Here is a 21401-nt window from a genome sequence, read left to right as displayed (position 1 = left end):
ATACCCATGAGCTTTCCTCACAGTTGATCCATCAAACCACCACCTAGGCAGAGCTCAGTCAGCCAGTCTGCTCCTAAAGAAACGGAGCACAGGAAGGGAAGAAATCTGTAATTCGTTGATAGTTGGCATCATGTCCACTGCTGTTTGGCAGATTCAACTAAAGGAAATTCAAACGGTGTTGGGTCTCAAAGATCTTCACCCTGCTGCCCCCAACAACAGAACCATGGAAGCGCATTTAAAACATGGCGGCACTGCTTAAGACTTCTTGACAACATTTTTAGGACAGTAATAGTTTGCTTGACAACATTCGCTCAGACATCCAAGGAAGACATGAACCATCTTTGGTCTTTAGACCTCTGGTGGAAACTGCGAATGGGTGGAGTAAGCGTCATCATAGCGAACAGTCAATCACTTCACCGAGAGTTCATTTTAAAAACCATTAAGAGTCAGACACCAACCTGTACATCTCTGAAACTGAAAGCTCTTCCTCCAGAAGGCCTCTTCACCTGAAACATGAAGGAAAATACATCAGATTTAAAGCAGAAGATGAAAAACGATGCGACTGCAGCACCAAATTATTATTTTTAGGTTCGCTCAGACATCCAAGGAAGACATGAACCATCTTTGGTCGTTCAAGACCTCTGGTGGAAACTGCGAATGGGTGGAGTAAGCGTCATCATAGCGAACAGTCAATCACTTCACCGAGAGTTCATTTTAAAAACCATTAAGAGTCAGACACCAACCTGTACATCTCTGAAACTGAAAGCTCTTCCTCCAGAAGGCCTCTTCACCTGAAACATGAAGAAAAATACATCAGATTTAAAGCAGAAGATGAAAAACGATGCGACTGCAGCACCAAATTATTATTTTTAGGTTCGCTCAGACATCCAAGGAAGACATGAACCATCTTTGGTCGTTCAAGACCTCTGGTGGAAACTGCGAATGGGTGGAGTAAGCGTCATCATAGCGAACAATGGGCTGTTTGAGCCTGAATGAGTCTAAATGTCATTGTGTGAAGAGAAGACCCACCTGGAGGGCTCCAGCGTAGCCGCTTTGACTTGAAGGCAGGTCATTCCTAACAAAAAAAAGTTTTCATTTTAAAGTTATGTGAAAGAAAAACTGTATGATGTAAAATTCAGTAGGTCAAATTATCAGGCAGCATGGGATAAAATTTCACTGTTACGCTGATGTTACTCAGCTTTACTTATCCACAAATCCTGACAAACCCCCAGATAGACTACAAGCATGTCTTGAAGACATAAAAACTTGGATGAATTTAAATTTTCTGCTTCTAAATTCAGACGAGAAAAAAGTTGTCGTCTTTGGACCGGAGTCTTTAAAAAAAGAAACTGCTTAGTCAATCACTTAACCTGGATGGCATTAAATTGACCTCCAGTAAAAAACCTTGGGTGTTAGAAATTAGAAATATCCTGTCCAGGAGTGACGGTGAAAAACTAGTCCATGCATTTGTTACTTCAAGGCTGGACTATTGTAATTCGTTACTATCAGGATGTCCACAAAATGCAGTTAAAAGCCTTCAGCTGATTCAAAATGCTGCAGCAAGAGTTAAAATTAAAAAGAGAGATCATATTTCTCCTATTTTAGCTTCCTTTCATTGGCTCCCTGTTAAATCCAGAACAGAATTTAAAATTCTCCTCCTCACATATAAAGCCCTTAATGATTTAGCTCCATCATACATCAGAGATCTGATTGGTCCATATGTTCCTAACAGAGCACTTTGTTCTCAGACTGCAGGTTTACTGGTGGTTCCTAGAGTCTCTAGAAGTAGAATGGGAGGCAGATCCTTTAGTTATCAGGCTGGCCGTTAGAGAGGCCATGCTTAAAGACCTCCAATAAGCCATATAAAACAGGACTGATGGAGCGGCGCCCTCTGGAAGTTTAACCTTAGACAACTTCAGTTCACCCAAAACTGGGAAAAACTGCCTCTTAAAACACCATGAATTAAAATAGTTTCTGGAGATCCTAGCACTACGTTTAAATCTTCGGCCATATTAGATTCTTTCCACATGTTCTCTGAAAGTTTAAAAACTTTTTATTTAACCACAATGGAAATTTAATCTGCCATCTTATACAGTTATAAAGAGGGGGAAACTATTTGAATTAGACAATTTTAATCATTTATTTAATGGTTTAACTTAAAATCAGACTTCAGCTAATCTTTGTTGGAAGACTTTTTTTTTTTTCCCCCACAAGTAAGAAAAAAGGCAGATCTTGTGAAAAATACCTGAGCAGATTCTCGTTTTCCTTCTTAATATCTCAGTCTTCATTGTAGTACAGCTCAGCAGCATCTCCATGGTGGCTGTGAGGGCCATTTTCTGTGTCGACCAATAGGACCCTGTGGAGACAGTCATCAGAAAGGTGCCAAAACGACCAATATACAGTCTGGTGAAACCAGCAAATCGCTCAGACATCCAAGGAAGGTTCAAGCCATCTTTGGTCCTCAGGACCTCTGGTGGAAACTACGAATGGCTGGGAAAACATCATCACAGCGCAGAGAAATGAATGCAGCCAGGAGGACCACATGGAGACTAACCTGGTCTGAGCTGCTGCTCCAACAGAACATCTCAATCCTGTGAGGAAGGAAAGAAAAAACCCACATTACTCCAGAGATATACATCAGGGTGCATACTTCCGATTAAATGTAATAAAATAATGTACGAGTAATATAAAGCTTGATCTAGTTTTATTATCCCTTTCCTAAATATATGAGCAACACATTTACTTTAACTACCTGCTGGTAAAGTGTCATTCACTAGAAAATAAACAGATTAAAACCCATTTTCTCAGGTTTTGTTAAAATGTTTCACGAGTGTCAGATTATATTTAGCAAAAAGAGGCTGAAAAGTATGATTTAAGTTTTGTTTCCTAAATAATAAGCAGGTTATAATGACTGTATTCCAGCCCTTCAACACATGTAAAGCTAATACAACTCTTGATAATTTATGCTCTGAATGCCACAGAGCAACAAGAAGCTGCAGATTGAAATCAGAGAAATATGAGTAATTAAAGAAAAAGCAAACTTCATAAATAGTTGCTTTAATGTTTTAGGTTAAACGCTGTTATTTAAACGTATATTACAGAAAATATACAATGAACTCGTGTTTCTCCACAACGTGGAGAAAGAAGCTCCACACCAGAAATCAGCGTGAAATAATCTCACTGCATCCGCAAAATGAACTCCTCATCTCATGTTCTGGTCGCCAGAAAACGATTAAACTGAACATAATTAAACAAATTAAAGCTAAATTAGAAACCCAAAGCTGCCTTTTAAACGGAAACAAACCATTAATAAAAACACAGTTACCTTCTTCTCTGCTGCGCCTGCGGTAGAAATGACCGAAGAAACGTCTCTGCGCCGCTTAAATACGTCACGGCCGCAGCTGAACCTGGAGACGGAGGGTTGAGCGCCGCCTTGCGGCCGGGAGGTGGAGGACAAAAAAGACTTGCTGCAGAAAACTGTTTAGATTTGTTTAGTTTTTTTTTTTACAAAGGGGATAAATGTGCACAAAATAAAACTTTTATTTCTCGTTCAATATATTTTTATTAAATTAATATTTATTTGAAACAATCAAAATTTAACCGTCAAGCTGTAAATGTGCTTAATTTTATTAATTGTTTATCAATTTTACGTTATTTAATGGAACCCGCTCTTTTCAATAATATAATATAATATAATATAATATAATATAATATAATATAATATAATATAATATAATATAATATAATTCTTATTATGTATAATACACTTTTTAAATAATATTTTTATCTGGCAAAAAAGAAAAAAACTAAAGGGCGAGAGACACTAAGATGAACAGAGTACCATTGAGAGAAAGCGTGTGGAAACCTGGACCAATCCTCTCTCTCTTTTGTCCTCCATCTTGCTCCTGATTGGATGCTCAAAGTGGAGATTAAATTGGCCCCCTCTACCCACCCATTCCCCTCCACCTCCCCTCCTCTTGTGGTGGTGGTGCTGCTGCAAGCTGCTGGTGTTGCCGTGACGATGACATCCTCCCCCTCCTACACACACACAGACCAGGAGGAGAGGAGAGGAGAGGCAGCAAACAAGATGGTATCATGACGCGATGGCTTCAGGCTGGAAAACAGGGTGAGAGCTGGATTCATTTCCTGGGGACAGAAGGATAGATGCATACATGGAGGGATGGAGGAATAGATGGGTGGATGGATGAGTGATGGGTGGGTGGAGGAATGTTTGGGGGTGACAGCAGCAGCTGTAGCATGTTCTGCTTGCCTCAGAGAGAGGGATGAGAGAGGGAGGAGTGCATGGATTGAAGCACGGATGAAGGAATTAAGGATGGACAGAATGAACGAATGAACAAATGCAGCTTAAACTGATCAGCTTTCTGTGTATAAATATGTGTGTGTGTGTTTGGTGTGTGTGTGTGTGTGTGTGTGTGTGCTGTCAGGCCTGTATGCACACGTTAGCATCCTATCTGCTAACAGAAACAAGAGGTACGTCACTTCTCTGAAGTGAAACTGAGATCTCATCACAGCGACATATTCTGTTTATAGGAACATGGAGTTCCTGCAGAATAAAGAAAACATGCCACTGACCAGCAGAACCACTGGTTCTGTTTAGAAAATGGATCTTTCTGCTGGAAAATTTAGTCAAATGAGAGAAAAGGGATTCAAAACTAGCACAAATAGAAAAACAGCTCAGAAAAAAAGATACAAAGATCGACATAAAGGGAAACAAAATAAGTTTACAAGGTGAACCAAAAACAAACACAACAAAACAACTGCAATAAGCAAACCTTTAAACAAGAGATCCAGAAGCAACAACAAATCAATCCAAAATCAAGTAAAGTTTAAAAGCAGCAGACAATCTGAATAAACTGACACAGATTGACTTTAAAATAGCAGCTAATGCATACAAGTTCAAATGACAGAACAGTTGCAATAAAAACTCTGAATATGGCAACAAAAGAGCAGACAGGTGCTATGAAGATATCAAAACAAAATTATAAGAAAATATGAAGAAAAAGCAACAACTCGAAGTAGAAATAGACTCAAATCAACTAAGAAGAGACAAAATGCAGGAGAGAGAGTAACAAACTAGCACTTAAATATTACTAAAAGATACAAAACTTACAACAAATGAGACAAAGCAACTTTAAAGTATATAAAAAACACAACTACATCAGACAAAACTTTAAAGAGCATGGAAATGCAACAACAAATGGATGCAAAATGATTACGTTAAGTGATGTAGTCTAACAAATATATACGGTGTACAGAACGTTATAAACTGACTCAAAATACCTTAACAAAATATACATTCCTGAAAAATAAAAGGCAGATCAAATAGCTGCTCATACTAAACATAATGAAAAGAAAATTCTAATATGTGGTGAATGAGTAAATGCAACTGCAATGAAATGCAAAATAAATAGAAATAAAACAAATACCACTAAATGCACTAAACATATAATCACAACATTTAAGAAAAAGAAAAATCAGAATTTTAACAAGCAAAACATTTTAAGACGATTTTAAAAAGAAATAAAAACATTAATAATAATAAATACATGGACAAATATTACAGTATAGACTCCAATAAGCCTACAGATTTAATAAAAGCTTTGAAATGTCTTTTTACCTCCTTGAACGTCCTGCTTGCTCTGCGTCAAAGGTATGTTCTCTTGTCTTCCTCATTTTGGAGAGTGGTTATATTATATTTACGCCACAGGGAAACAGGAAGTTATTTATTATCAGTGCCTGGCGTAAAGGTAGAGAGTCCGGGAATAAATTCTCTCTGCCCATTTCCTGTCTGATTACTGGACAGAAAGGCCTCTAGTACCACAAAAATCTTTAAAAAGTGAAATTAAAATTCCTGGACACTCTAAACAAGTAACGTATGATTAAAATGCTTTAGTTATATTTATTTTATATGAATTTTTAATGAAGCTAATAAGTGTGACACCTATTATTTTGTTTAAAATATTTTTTTCATAACGTGCAATTTTTAAAATAAATGTCCAATTTGAGATTGGCTTTCCGTTTTAAGTGTCCGAAAGTTGAAGGATTCATCCACATCTTTACCATAAAATCAAAACAACTATAAAAAAAGAGTAAACAACAAATCATCTCAGAGAGAAAAAAAAAGAAAACAGGGGACCACTAGAATTAGGAGATACAAGACAAGACAGGCACATAATTTCTAATAATTATATACAGGAAAATGTTTTAGAAATGGTGATTGACTCAAGTCAATGATAAAATCAATAAAAAACAGGACAAATTATTTTAATAGCATACACAACAAATTCATATTGGCACAGAATAAAAAGCAGAAGGTGCAAAACTGCTTTTAGAAAATATGCCAAATTAAAAAACAGATGCAAAGAATGAGCTATTGTGGGATACCAGACCTTTACAAAGACCCACACACAAAAATATCTCCAGAACCCTGCAGAAATGCTGGGATACCTTCTAGCTGCAACACTAGAAATGGGAAATAGGAAGAGCTGTGTGGAACCTGGATATGGTGAATGAGTGATTACAACAGAGAAAAACAGAGAGTGGACATGAACCTTCCCGTGGGAACGTAAGAGGAGACAGATCAGATGACCTGAGTGTGTGTGAGTCGTGTTTTCTTTGTTACCGTGGGGTTGATTTATGCACTTTTTACCAGCAGCCTTCCCTGAAATGACATTTTACTGAGCTTTGCAATCAGGTGATGGAGCCCTGTCTGCTGATCCAGGAGAATTAAGCAGCTTTTTAATTAACTGAGTTAGTTCCTGTTCCTCCGACGCAGCTCACTGAGTCATGAATGAACTGGGTTGCTGCAAAACTAAAGATTTTAACGCCATTTTCAACAAATGGAAATTAAATGTTATTTGCTACAGAAGGAGAAAGTATTTTCTCTTTTAATTGTAAAAATGCCTGTTATGTGGGGTTCCTCAGGGATCTGTTTTGATCCCCGTTTTAATCACACTGGATAAATTCCCTCTTTTCATTAACTTTTTGCAATTTACGAGCCTTACAAGAAACTTTCAGGCTAGTAATAAGGCCTTGTTTTTACTGATTTGGATCTATGTTATGATAAAGGCCGTATGAAGTTGTCCTACCGAGATGACATGATTTAGCTCAAACGACTGCATGAGGATAAATCGGTTTTTACCCCCATGCATTAACGCTGTCAAGCTATAAGCTCAACCTCCTATTTGTTCTTCACAGCCTGCTTTAATACAATGAATTAAGTACACATCGTCCATTTGACGTGGACGGCTCATATGTTTATTTTGTGCTGACCTGAAATACCGTGTTGTGAAATGGCCTAAAGCCTCCTGAAATTAGGAACTCAGACAAGACTATAGAAGAGAGCCTTGGTACTAAATTTCTCACTGAGATTTCCTGCCTTTTGTAGGAGCTGACAAAGGGTGATGATTTGTCTTATTCTGAGTTTTATGTGCATCTTTTAAACATTTATTCATAAGAAGAATTTCTCAATATAACTTTGCTTCTAATGGGTTGAGCTTGGTGATAGAGATCAGCTGCATTAATAAATATATTGGAGTTGAAGAGAGTATTTCATGTTTGTTCTCCATCACTAATGTAAGGTAAGAGAAGCTGGAACCATGTCTGTGGCAGAGCAGATGATTGTGGTTCTGTGGTTCTGACACTTAGAGATCCATTCAGTATTTTTCTGTTTCATGAAGAAACAAAAACACTAAAGACTGGTTCTAGGATGCTGCCTCTGCAGATGTGAGCTCCATCGAACGTAACAGCGCTGGTCTAACAGGCCCTCGTTTGATTGTGTTTTTGTGTGTTTTATCAGCGTCAGTCAGCTGCTGGGAGATCACACCAACAGGTTCAGCTACTATTGTTGTGTTGCCACGTTTCTGTTCGATGTGCCTTTTCTGGAGCATCCTTAGCTTGTGTCGGTTCATTAGGCTTCCGATTCTATAAATGTCGTGTCTGATTGATTTTAGTCAAAGGAATGACAACCATGTTTATGGTAGCAGCAGAAATGGTGTTTCACAAAGAAACAGTCTGCGTCAGTCTGTGCAGCAAGCAGAGAAGTTTGAATACCTTGATGGTTTGTTCAACAGAAGGCAGACCTAGAAACTGTCCAATCCCCAGCCACTTTATCAGGTATGCCTCAGTGCTTTCAGGCACCTAGAAGTGGTGAAGACTTGCAGAAGTTCAAAGCGAACATCAGCAATAGGGAACGAATATGATTTAAGTGACTTTGGATGTATCATGGTTATTGGTGCAGGACGGACTGGTCTGAACACGATCGGGTCTGACGAGTCTCAATTTTACATTAGCAGCACAATGCACCATGTCAAATCATCTCAAGGTGTTTTGTTGAACTAGACAATGAGTTAATTGTTTCAATGCAGCAGGACTCATTTGGGATGGGGAGGAACGGGAGACTCTCATCACGATTTGCAGCCTGCAGATCCGCAGCAACGACACTATTCCGTCGGTCGATATGGACCAGAATCTCTGAAGAATGTTCCTGACACCATCCTCAATCTTTGTAATGAAAAATTAAGGCAGTAAGTCCTACCAAGATGTAACTTATAGAGTGGTGGTAATGTGGCTGTAGTGCCTGGGAGCACCTGATTGGTGCTGGGGAGAGGGATTTCTAGGTTTCCCTCTTGGTCCTGTGAGCTGATCATGGAAAAGATAATGATTAAAAAACTTGAAACAAGCTATTTGTCTTAACATGTCCCTCAACTGTACCTTTAAAATAGGTTATAAACAGCATTTGAACCCATGTGAAAACTTGAAATGGTTTGGAACATGAAACAAACACCCAATCAGCTCCTCACAAACATCTCTCTGAGTTTCTTCTTTGTAAAACCAAAAGCATGAAGGGCTTGAATTGTCTGTAGGCCTGTAACAGCCAGAGACTGTCACCAGACACCCAACCCCACTGCCAGAAAGAGTCCCAGAATCCTTTGCAGCACTGTAACATCAGAGCAAAATGGAAATGTGTGTGTGGGATGTGGGGTGTGGGGGCATCCTGGAAGACTTCAGAGAAAACCTTCAGCTTTCTGTGTGTGTGCGATAAGCAGATGTGTGTTTCAGACAGTAGGTGTGTGTTTGTCTGCATGAGGTGAGGCTGCGTCTTCTGATCCGAACATCTCAGGGGGAGACAGCGTTAGAACTGGACTACAAGCAAAATCACAGCGAGCCATAACCCCTCCCCTCTATAAATTATTGACCAGATTATTGGGCTCATGCTTTACGCAGAGACACAGATACAGAAAATGGTTGGTTGGCAGGGAGACGATAAGCTGTTGGCTTCAGGGAATCGTCTCTAGTTCACCACCGAAACCGTGTTTATGGTAAAAGTTCTGATCTTAGCCAGAGTTCTTGGTACTGAAATTCATATTCGAGATGTACTTTTCTGAAGCTCAGAGCTTTGATCTCCACCTGGATGAGGCCCAGGCAGGTTTCCTCTTCACCCCTAACCAACATCGTCATCGTCAAGTGTTTCACTGATGAAGAAGTGAACCAGAGATCCAGAAGGCTCGGTATCGTCAGAGTGAACCCATTCACACGCAGAAGGATAAATATAGCATCTGGGGGATTAAAGAACCCATCCCTGCTTCACATTTTTGTTCTATTTCTTCTTGTTGGTTGGTGTCACCGTCTCCCCACCCCCTCCCGTGCAGACTGTTGCCATGGAAACCCCAACCTTTCTCCCTCCCTTCCTCTTTTTCCATCACTTTGAAGTCATTTTGATGACCTACATTAAAAGCTCTATTAGTTTCTGGCTTTACTAGTTCATCCTGAGTATCATATCATCTCTGAGGCTTGTCCTGATCTGTGGACTGTACCATTAGGGAGCTAACTGAGCTGCGCATCAGGCTAAGAAGTGATTTATCTGTGCAGTGCTTCCTGTTATAAACAATTTCCTGTTGTTTCTTCAGTGCATAATTGCAATAATTTCTATTGCAGCATGTTTTATAGGTGTCTTCATTGGTTGTGTGTGAGCAGTATGTTAACGGGCCAAATTCAGAGCAACAGTCTATAATTAGGGTTTAAAGTAAAGGGAAACTATCTCCAAAGCAGATTTAAATCTAAAGGTCCCACAGATACCTAGAGTAATCCATTCATCCCTCCATCCATGGTCTATACCGCTTATCCTTGCAGGGACACATGGGGGCTGGTGTCTGTCTCCAGCGGTCATAGGTGGAGAACGGGGTACACCCTGGACAGCTCACCAGTTTGTGACGTGACCATACAGAAACACACAGGACAACAAATCATGCACACACTCACCTCTAAGGGCAATCTAGAGTAACGTATTTCCATGACAGTCAGTTTTTGGACTGTGGGAGGAGGGCGGAGTAGCCAGAGGGCGCCCATGCAGGGAAACATTACTAACAACTGCACCACAGTGCGGACCTTTCTATAAAAGGAATGATCCAAATCCCAAATCTCTGTTATGATTTGTGGGTGTTTATGAGTTTTTGTTGGTCTTATTCACAGTTCAAGTTTTGAATCATGTTTCTGTTTATTTTACTGGTCATGTTTTAGTCTTGTTCATGTTTTGTCAATTTTGGTTTTTGGTTCTGGTCATGGTTTAGTTTTCGTTTGTTTTGTATTCAAGAGTCTCTGTTTTTGCTCCAGCCACGTTTTGTTCTGTCTGTTAATTAACTTTATCCGGTTCACCTGCACCTAGTTAATCTGTCTTCTTGTTTCACCTGGTCACACTCCATATATACACACCTGTTCTGTTTATTCCTCACGGAAACATTTCTCAAATCATGTCTTGTTGCCAAATCATGGTCACGTCTTGTTTTGTGGATCATGCCAAGCCTGTCTTGCCTGTCCGCTTGTTCCTGTCTCTCCTAGTGAGTGAGTTTTTTTTGTTATTAAATCCTGTTGCACTTACTGTCATGTTGCCTGCTAGTCTGCATTCCGGGGTCCTCTATCTCGCAAGCCCTGACAATCTCACTGAGATCTGGAAAAAACAATTAACTCACTGCTTTTATTTGGCTGCACATCAATTTGCCCCTTTACCAACTGAAACCCTATTACCATTTTGTCCTTTTTTCTTTCTAATTAATACTTATGTACCTAAACCATTGTTTAGTCACTTTATTTCCCTTTGTAAAGTTAATTAATCATACAAATCTCACATATTTGTTTAGTTCTAATGCGAAACCTTTGTATTGCAGCCTATTCCATCTATTTAGGTTCTGTATGCCAACATATTGAGGACTGAATTACTCTTTCAGTGTCATGAAAGGTTCTAATCATAATAACAGGCGTGAGCTGACCTGCGGAAGATTCACTGGTGTCCGCTAAAGTAAAACAGTAACACTGTTCAAATTAAAGCATGTGGTCAAGAGTCTAATTATGTTTTTTTACTTTTATCTGCCTTTCCATCTAAATATCGAATTTCTGTCATTCTTTCATATTTTTTCCTGCAGGAATCAGTGAATCAGTCCTCTGTGAATGAGTTCGGCATCGATTTTCCTTAAATCAATCCTGAAGGGAAACAATCAACTTCCCATCTGCTTCGGTTCCTTATTTTTTGTGTTTCAACATTCAAATAATTGCCTGGAACTAGAAGAATGATTAACATACATGGGACTTTAAATGGGACTGTATACCCTCAGCTTTATAGAAGAATGAAGTTGATTTGGATTGTTGACTAAAACCATTGAAAAAGAAGATCAGCCCCAGAATTTAAGTCAAAAACAAAACGGATCTTTTTTTGGATTCAGAATGTGCAAACAGTCTGTTTGAGGATTTTACTTCTTCCTCCTGAATGTACAATGGAGTAAACATCAAAGAGTCTGGATACGCAAGGAACCCAATACAAAGCAAAGCAGGCAACCCTCTACTTGAACGTAAAGCTTCTTCTCCTGGCTGCGGTGAGGAACCAGGGGTGTGTTCGGAGGTCCCCTCTCACCAGGCTGCCGCTCGCAGATGGAGGCCCACCAACACTCCCCAGATAGCAGCAGTGAGGAGTGCACCGTCCTGGAGGCCCCGCCCAGCAAGAACGCCTGCCTGCAGCACGCAGGGAAGGTAGGGAGATGTTCAGACGACCATCCTGACCAACACTTAAAATGCTAGAAACCCAGACTGCAGGTTTTAGTTAAATAACCCTGATGGCTCCAAATGTGGCCTTTAGAAACAATATTTATCCCTAATTCCGTTCATTAAAGATGATTAGCTACCTCAACAAAATTAACTAACTCCTATTTGCTTCTTTTTGGTGATCCTTTAGTATGAAATGAGACCTACCAAGTGGTTATGGCTTTCTTCATTTGAATTTGAACATGGAAACTTTTGAGTTTGAAAAATCCACCCAAAGGCAGAAATCTGCTGGGAATATGAGTCGCAGAGTAAATTCATCACTGTCTCTTTCTGCAGGTGGCTGACCTGTACTGCTCAGGCTGCGAGTGTGCGCTGTGTGAGGACTGCCTACCGGCCCACAATGATCACCCCAAGGTGGCGCTCAGCCAAGGCCTGGAGCAGCGCCGGAACCGGCTGCAGGAGAGACTCGGGGCCGTCCAGAAAAGGTACAGGCAGAGAATGGAAACACCAAAAAGCACACATAGACATTTATATGCTATAATTTATTTGTTAACGTTATTATAAGGGTGATTTCTTAACCCGATGTGATCTAAAATACACTTTTTAAAGAAATCTATACTAAAAGATATGGATGAGGCACAGATAGAGGAACACACTTTGTAAATGGGAAGACACTGACATCTGGTGGCCATGTGGGGAAACACAAAATCAAGGGAATTATAGTTAAGTATTTGCAGATTACTTTATAAATGAAACCTGAAATAGATAAAAACAAAGACGGTTAAATAGATGTCAGAAAGAAACTAATGCTTTGCCATGAGATTAACCATTTCCAACTCTGCACATGTCCCCTCTGAAGACTCCCCCAGATTTCAGATGCTCTGTCCTTCGTTAAGGAGATTCTCCAGCAGCTGACCAATCAGAGAGCGTCCATCGAAGAGGACATCCAGTCCAGCTTTGAGGACCTCCACAAGCAGCTGGATGTTCGGAAGAGCGTTCTCCTGATGGAGCTCGAAGTCACATTTGGTCTCAAACAAAAGGTGCAAACAAGATGAATTAGACCACGTTCCAGTCTCTCAAAGTACTAAAAACTGTAGATGTTACAGAATGGATTTGCTGTAGGACAATGTCGACCCATGCCAGTGGTTTGGATTTATCCGTTGTGTTCTGAATTTGCAGCAAAAGAAGCATCCAAGTATTGAAGAATGATCGTTCTATATCTTTAGGTCCTCCAAGCACAGATAGACAACCTCACCCGTGGAGACGGGGACATAACGGCCACCTGCACCCAGACGGAGGAAGCTCTGGCTGAGGAGGCGAGCGTGGCGACTCTGGAGGTGGAGCACGAGTTGGAGGAAAGGCTGAAGGGGCTAGCTATACTTAGAATGCCGTGCCAGCCGGAGGAGAACGACCAGCTGGATCTGGTGATGGAGACAGATGGACTGAGAAAATCCATTCACAACTTGGGGACCATTGTTACAACTAGGTGATATGATACAAACATGAAATACAGCAAGGTTTTAAACAAAAAAAATCATTATTCTGTATCTGAACCAAATGTAATCTTTATTTTCTTCCTCAGCGCTGTGGCAAGTCAGAGTGAAGCCATGGGCAACGGCTTGGAGCAGTGCATTGTGGGATATCCTGCTTCAGTTACTATAGTAACAAGGGACAAGTCAGGGGGAGCCTGCAAAAGTGGCAATGCCATCTTATCAGCTGAGGTTTGCACATACTACCATATAAATACATTGGGGTAAAAACTAAGTACACCCTTAATGCTTCCACTGGAATTAATAAATTAAGAAGGTTGAGTAAACTGCTTGATTATCTGACCATTAGCAGATGTATCCACTTCTATAAATGCAGTAATATTCCTGGTTTGCTGGTCGGAAGCATCCAGATGTGTTAACACAATGATGGAAAAAAATTTGAAATAACTTGAAGACCACTTCTCCAATAAAAAGCATAAATCACAAGTAGAAAACATTTTAAAAAGACCTCCAGTCTTCTCAGGAATAGATTTCTCACTTTCAGTTTTAGAGAGTGAGTGCAAACAGAATCTAGAAACATTCAAAAGCTCCATCTCAGACTCTGAAGGCCTTAGTTAGCTTGTCAAATGTTAAAGTTCATGAAAGACAATTAGAAAAAGGCTGAACAAGTATACCTGTGCTGATCTTCTCTCCATTTAGCATTGAGCTGAATCACAAGACTTGTTTGACATTATGTACAGGGTTATATTCGGAGCAAACCAAAAACTATCCGGCGGGGTTTCGGAGGGCTGATGATTCGGACTGATGATGCAACCACAACACCTAAACTGCTTGCAGCATTCTAGACTCAAACATGAGGGCAACAGCTGATGCCTCATCCAATCAAGACAGTTATCAGAAACAGAAAGAATAAATGTGTTGCAACGGTATAGTCAAAGCACTGGCAGAAATCTGATTGAAATGTGGTGGTAGGTAGCCGTGCAAAAAAGAAATGTTTGCAAACCAACATAAACTGAAGCAATATCGTAGAGACGGGTGTCAGAAAATCAGACAGGAAACAGCTACTGGGAGTTATTGCTGCTGCTAAAGGTGGATCTACAAGCTGTTGGACCATTGGGTTAATTTGATTTCTCCCCTGACTGTATGTTTATTCTCTTGGTACCATTTCAGTAAACTGAATAAAGCATGTGTCCATGCAGGTATTCACCCCTGATGGCAGCATTGTTGATGGCGAGATAGTGGACCACAAGAACGGTACATATGAGTTTGTTTACACGGTGCCCAAGGAGGGCGACTTCTCGCTGGCTCTCCGTCTGTACGACCAACACATCAAAGGAAGTCCCTTCAAACTGACCATCACCAAGGCGTCAGAGGTGGAGGTCGAGGTGGGTCGGACCTTCCTGTGTCGTTCATCACGTCTCGGATCTTACCTGTGCTACAATTTCTATATTTATATCTTTTCTGTAAAAAAAGAAAATTTATTTTTAATTTAAGCTTTTCATTATTTTTTGAATGTATTTTAAGAACAACGATGTAAAAGAATGCAGTTTTATGTTGTTCAAACTCTAACATTCAGTGGACACTTCCAATGGATCATGTATGAAACACCTGGAGTTCACACTCATTCCTATTGTTTTCCCTTCTCTGTGGGTTTTATAGGTGTCTCCCTCCACTACAACAGCAACTAACTCAGCAGCCAACGCCACCCCATCCACGGGCTCCTCTGACGGGACAAAGAGGCGAGGAAAGTCCCCCGGCCAGAAGAAGAAAGGTTCCAAGAGGGCCAGCAGCGCTCTGGGCACCCCGCGACGAAAAACTCAAAATCCCATCGAGGACGATCTCATCTTTAAGATCGGTGAGAAAACTCCAAATACCACAAACTGTACTATGTCAAACAATTTCCTCTAAAAAAAACAATTAAGCTCTACTAGGGATTCAGCCTTTTATTAGCTGGACCACCAATCTGAACTTCAGACACGCTTGAAGGAACTAAATAAGTTGATGACTCACGGTACAGGTCCAAAGAATCAGGAGGTGATGGCTTAAAGGCAATAGTGCCTTAATCAGTGATGGAATTGATCATTTCTTGATCATTTGTAATATGTTCTTCTCCTTTTAAGGAACAAAAGGTAGAAATAAAGGCGAATTCACCAACCTTCAAGGAGTAGCTGCCTCCTCCACCGGCAGGATTCTGATAGCTGACAGCAACAATCAGTGTGTTCAGGTATACCTCAGTTCATCTGGTCGTCATCAGGTCATCTGGACCTTTCAAAGCTAAGATAAAAGAAAGTTAAGTTTCAGGCTACAAGCCCAAATATCCATTTTATCCTCAGATTTTCTCCAATGAGGGTGAGTTTAAGAGTCGTTTTGGGGTACGTGGACGGTCTCCTGGCCAGCTGCAGCGGCCGACGGGCGTAGCTGTGCACCCCAGCGGCGACATCATCATCGCCGACTATGATAACAAGTGGGTCAGCATCTTCACCTGCGAGGGCAAGTTCAAGGTAGGTTGTTAGATTACTCAACACTTAAATTCCCAAGCATTCTTTAGACATATCTGTTGTTTGTGCTGTTTCCAAGGCAAAACTGGGCTCTGGGAGACTCATGGGTCCAAAAGGCGTGTCTGTGGACCAAAATGGTCACGTGATCGTAGTTGACAACAAGGCGTGTACAGTCTTCATCTTCCAGCTGACCGGCAAGCTAATTGCTAAGTTTGGGAGTCGGGGCACTGGTGACAAGCAGTTTGCAGGTAAATCATTAAACTCTTCCAATTTTTGATTCTCCATCAAACTGTGGTGTAAATAATAATATAATTAAATTCAACATAACAGAAATTAACATTTTTCAACAATCATAATATTCTTAAATCTAAGTAGTGAATAGTTTTTGTAGAAAGATAAAACAACATTTCACCTGGACTGCAGAATCTGGTTCTCTCTTCTTCAAACCAAGTATTTGTGGAGTTTATACCTACTTGTTCGGTTCTGCACACCCAATGAGAGATTTAATTTTCAGCTTTTAATTTGTCGACCAAGCCTTTTAAGAGGGGAAAACATTTTAAAATAAAACATCTGACTGTTGTCCTGAAGGTCCACACTTTGCAGCAGTGAACAAGAACAATGAGATCATCGTTACAGACTTTCATAACCACTCTGTCAAGGTGCGCAACAGATTGCATTTATCTCCTTGTTATTTAATAAAAGAAATAATACAATCACTGACTGTGTATGATCTAATATCTTTGTCCTGTCAGGTTTTTACCACCGAGGGAGAGCTGGTGTTAAAGTTTGGCTCAAACGGAGAAGGTAACGGCCAGTTCAACGCTCCCACTGGTGTAGCTGTGGACGTAAATGGGAACATCATCGTAGCTGACTGGGGCAACAGCCGAATACAGGTGATGCACTGATTTATGGTGTTTATCAAGCATATTGTAGCAATAAACCCCAGTTATAAATACACTTTCTCCCTGGCATCTAACCATCTCAGGTTTTTGATGGCAGTGGCTCCTTCCTGTCCTACATCAACACATCAGCAGACCCTTTGTATGGACCACAAGGTCTGGCGCTGACCTCGGACGGACATGTGGTGGTCGCTGACTCCGGTAACCATTGCTTCAAAGTCTACCGCTACCTACAATGATAAAGACTTGGGCTGAAATAGGGAAGAAGTGGGAGAGGTGGACAAGTAGGGCAGGAGTGAGAATAAAAAGCTACAGCTCACAATGCTTAATTCCATCTATCCATTGCATGAATCTCTCCTAATGGATTAACTGAAGAAAAGAAACAGCAAGGAAAACGTTCGGCCTCTGTCCTTACATTATCTGACCTTCAGAGGAGACGCCTAAGTTTGGTGGCTGTGATGAGGTATGGAGCCAGCATGGAATATGAAGATGCAAACTGTGCAGCAATGGATTCCTATTTTTAAATTGCCTTCACCTAGAGAGGTCTGGAAAAGGATGACCAGTCAAGTATAGAATACAAGTGAAAAATAAATGGTTGCAAAAGAAAAGGAAGACAAATGTCCTTGGAAACCTTTGCAACCTAAATATATAAAGTTCTGAATGTTGGACTGAAGAACTATCAATGGCATTGAGGTGATTTGGTGAGAATGATTTGAAGTTTTGATAGTTTTACAATGTTATGCCTTGATGTATTGTATGTAAAAGACAAAATAATGTCCAGTGAGCTAAAAGGGGTCCATAGCTATGACATTTATTTATTTATTTATTTATTTTTTTCAGTTTAGTGTTTCTATGCTCCATAATAGCTGCTCAGGTAGTCCTTAAGCAAAGCAGCCAACTTTAACTGGTCTTGCTTTCAGTGGAGATGTGATGAGAAGTATGAATATCTGAGTGAAATTACAGCCCAATGAATTTCAATCAATCAATCAAATGCCCATAAAGTGTATGAGAATACTTCCATTCAGCAGACTTTTACCCCTTTACCACTAGTACCTACTCAGTGTGGTTCATCTCGGGTCAGTCCAAATCTACATGGTTTGGTTAACTTTTTATTACAATTAAGTACAGCCTTAATGTGGGCAAGATCGTCAATAGATTTGTAATGTGACACTACTGCGTGGTCCATACTTTTGTTAGAGTCAGAGTGAAAGAAGAGTCAGAAGGCTTCGGGCAGCAAGACGAAGCACTCTGGACAGGAGAGATTGGGAAGCTATGGAGCAAGACAAGCTAAAGGATGTGTGAGGGTAAGCTAACGCTACACAATGCTAGCTTGCTATAGTGGTAATATAAATAATAAGCCCAGCATACAACGATTTAATGGTTGAAAATATCAGTTATTATAATATGTATGCTGTGACTATTGACACCGCCTTTTACCTAATCAGTGATCGACAGTCTTCTGACGTTGCGTTTTCAGCGTGACTCGGCAAGGTTGGAACTGCAAGCAAGCATGTACTAAATTTAGTAACAGTTCAATGTACCCGTTACTGATGGAAAAGCCTAAAAAGTAAGTACAGCTGTACCGAAACACAATGAGATTTCCCCAATCTCAATGCTCCAATCTGGTTAGCAGGCATTGGGTAGACATGCAGGTAAGTCCTCTGCCATAGACCACTTTTAGCTTGTTGTACATTGTTTGTACATATGGATTATTTTAATTATGGAATGTTTATTTTTTCCCAGAAGATTGAATCCTTTAAATATCTTGAACAATAGATTGATCATTATGAACAACTGCTTGAAACTAATTTTGATTGTCTGACTTGTCGAATGAGGCTGACGTAACGGCTTTGGCCAAAAGCATCGTCTCTGTGCTTGGTGTGTGTTCTTGTACATTACGTGGAGGAACGAAAAAGCTCTATAAATTTGTCCTATATATTTGTGAGAACATCTTTAACATTATCGGGTGAATTGACATTTGAAATCACTGACATATATTTCTGCTCGTTGTCTTGGCAACTGTAAAGAGAAGGAATTTTAAAACACATTTTAAAGGAGACAACACTACCAACACTTGTATTGTGTGCATGCAGTAATTACAAAGATTATGCAGCTTGTTTGACTTGACTTTCAAGGAGGTTGTAAACACTGAACTAGATCTGCGTGCTGGAAGGTTTTATTATTTAAGAGGATGCAGTAAACAACATATCAAATTCTTACTGTCGTGGCATGGATTCATCAGTGTTGGAATGTATGTGTTGCTGCCTGGATAAAGACAGCATTTCCAGCAAACAAATGGAAAAATACTGTTTATTGTTTTCTAAAACAGTTCTGGTCCAAACAGTACATACTGTATGTACTAAATGTACCGTGACAAAAATGAAAAAGATTCTAGTTATTTTCATCTTCCAGCCAGGTATCCAAACCCATGAAATGGATCACCAGTTCATTTGATACATTTAAGTCATTGTTATTTACAACAATGCATAAAAAACACAAAAAATTGTGATTTTTTGTACACCTTCATAAACTGCCTCAATGCCGTATCAGTGAGTATTAATGATAAATCAATGCCATATCCACAGCTCTTGCATTTAGGCCCTCTGCTCTCCACTTGGCAGTTTAATTGCTCATTCTGGAGGTGCGATGTTCTGCCAGTGGTCTCCAGTTGTGATGCTCAGCTTAACTTTCAATGTTTCATGAGAAGGTTTACAGTCTCATTGGCACAGAGCATTAAAGAACAATACAGCTGCTAAGGACTGGATGAATATCCAGCAAGGCTTTTACAACAGCCCAGAATCAGACTAGCTGGCATTTAAATTATGTCGACGCTGAGGTAAAATATTTCAACGCACTATTCTTTTTAATCATAAGTCATAACTCAGTGGTTTACAAAATGTTGTCCTCAATCTTAATAAGTCAAAAATATGAACTTCTCAACTTAATTACGTCCAGGATAAACTATCCTCTTAACTTATGACTTCCATTAATTATTTATAATTATTTATTTAGTCTTTTGACCTTGCTGTTTGATTGTTTTTTCCACCATGTGCATTGAAATTCTTAAGTGCCCGTATTCTTTTTATACATTTCATCAAGTCGTCTGAACCAAACTGTGATTGTCGCAGCTTTTGTGGTTGTGCAGTTTTATTAATTTACTAGAATAAAGTTATAACCAGTTATAGCAAGTTTGAAAAGAACTACCATTGTACGTCTTAACTGGGACCAAAGGAGGAATTAAGCACACAGATGGTTTAAGTTAGCTAGTTGGCAGCGGGTTACACATACTGCAGCTCACTGGATAAAATCTGTTGTCTAGCTTTTAATTACAACTTATCCAGTTTATTTTAAAATGCTAGTCAGCTTGTGGCTCTTCAGTCCACTGACATCAGATTTAAATATTTACTCAAACCAACAAACAGTTTCATGTTCAACACAATACGTAGATTAAATGTAACATTCTCATTCTCTGTTCGTTTCTGTTTTGTGCCGATTGTCAGTTTGTTGTAACTGAATTATCTGATTGTTAGCAACCAGAAGTGCTGCTACGTCTGAGAGTTTTCTGTCTCTCATTGAGCTGCGATTACTTTTTTTTCCTTGTTATCCACGAGGTCGATGAAATTAGGCTGTTTTTTAATTCAGTCCTTGTGCGCTGGACATTCAGCTTTACTGTGTGTATATAATGAATGTGGGTAAAATGGTGGAATTTCTGTCATCTTGTTGATTTGAAGTATACTGCTAAGATGATTTAAGCCAATAAAAAATAAAGGTTTGATGAAAGCATAAAAGCCATTGTTTAACTTCACAATGAAAACCCTGACTGTAACCCACCTCCTGCTTCATGTACAGTTGTTGTCTGCTCTTACTCTCTTTGTAGTTACTGTCTGTCACGTCTGTTCATGTTAAAGGCCCATCTCTGAATATTCACACAGACTCAACACAGAAATAAAACATTGATTCCTCAGTCGATGTGTGTTGGTTTGGGTTATTTTGGAAATAACTTGTAATTTTTAGGCATATTTTAAGATTGTTTTGCTATTCCTTGCTCTTTCTGAACACCAAAGGCTTCATAAAATTAAAAGAAGAGATATTTTGATATCTCAGTCTGTTCTCAGTCTGGGTTTGCAGGTCTTGATGATTTGCCAGTACTTCTTCTAGGCCAACCAAAGGGTCATCGCCAAAGCCTCTCCAAAATCCTCCAAAGGGTCATCGCCAAAGCCTCTCCAAAATCCTCCTGAGCCCAAGCTTTTGCCTCTTCAACCACAGAAACTACAGTCCTGCTGGCCACCAGGTACCTTTCTGCTACCTCAGGTGTCCCAGAGACAAACAAGCCCTAAGGCTCTCCTTTAGATTCACAGCTTCCCATGCGACAGGTGTCCACAAATAGGTCCTGTTGTTTCCACCACAACAGGCGCCAGTGAGTTTTGGGCTACAGCTCCTGGAAGCTGTATCTACAATAAAGG

At 40.0% G+C, this 21401-nt stretch overlaps 1 protein-coding gene, 1 long non-coding RNA gene and 1 other non-coding gene across 3 annotated transcripts; 1 reads left to right on the top strand and 2 right to left on the bottom strand.

Annotated features, from left to right (window-relative positions):
• Window positions 1-97: 97 nt before the first annotated feature.
• Window positions 98-3438, bottom strand: LOC124881072. Its single transcript, XR_007041521.1, has 6 exons — window positions 3326-3438; window positions 2555-2591; window positions 2246-2356; window positions 1030-1075; window positions 640-791; window positions 98-354 (listed from the first exon to the last, which is right to left on the bottom strand). It is a non-coding gene; the product is annotated as an uncharacterized LOC124881072 (long non-coding RNA).
• Window positions 2421-2513, bottom strand: LOC124881409. Its single transcript, XR_007041659.1, has one exon. It is a non-coding gene; the product is annotated as a small nucleolar RNA SNORD14 (small nucleolar RNA).
• Window positions 3439-3992: 554 nt separating the features above from the next.
• On the top strand, window positions 3993-20902 carry trim2b (tripartite motif containing 2b). The gene is made up of 14 exons (XM_047386661.1): window positions 3993-4126; window positions 11439-12039; window positions 12388-12536; window positions 12911-13091; window positions 13278-13537; window positions 13634-13772; window positions 14741-14926; window positions 15201-15396; window positions 15662-15765; window positions 15875-16042; window positions 16119-16287; window positions 16628-16698; window positions 16792-16932; window positions 17025-20902. Exons 2-14 carry the CDS (start codon window positions 11941-11943, stop codon window positions 17175-17177), a joined length of 2016 nt encoding a protein of 671 aa, XP_047242617.1. The 5' UTR covers window positions 3993-4126; window positions 11439-11940; the 3' UTR covers window positions 17178-20902.
• The last annotated feature ends 499 nt before the right edge of the window (window positions 20903-21401 follow it).

This window comes from Girardinichthys multiradiatus, chromosome 14 (assembly GCF_021462225.1).
Source record: "Girardinichthys multiradiatus isolate DD_20200921_A chromosome 14, DD_fGirMul_XY1, whole genome shotgun sequence".
Lineage (NCBI taxonomy): Eukaryota > Metazoa > Chordata > Actinopteri > Cyprinodontiformes > Goodeidae > Girardinichthys > Girardinichthys multiradiatus.
Note: the sequence above shows the minus strand (reverse complement) of the source record. Positions and strands in the feature narration are given on the sequence as shown.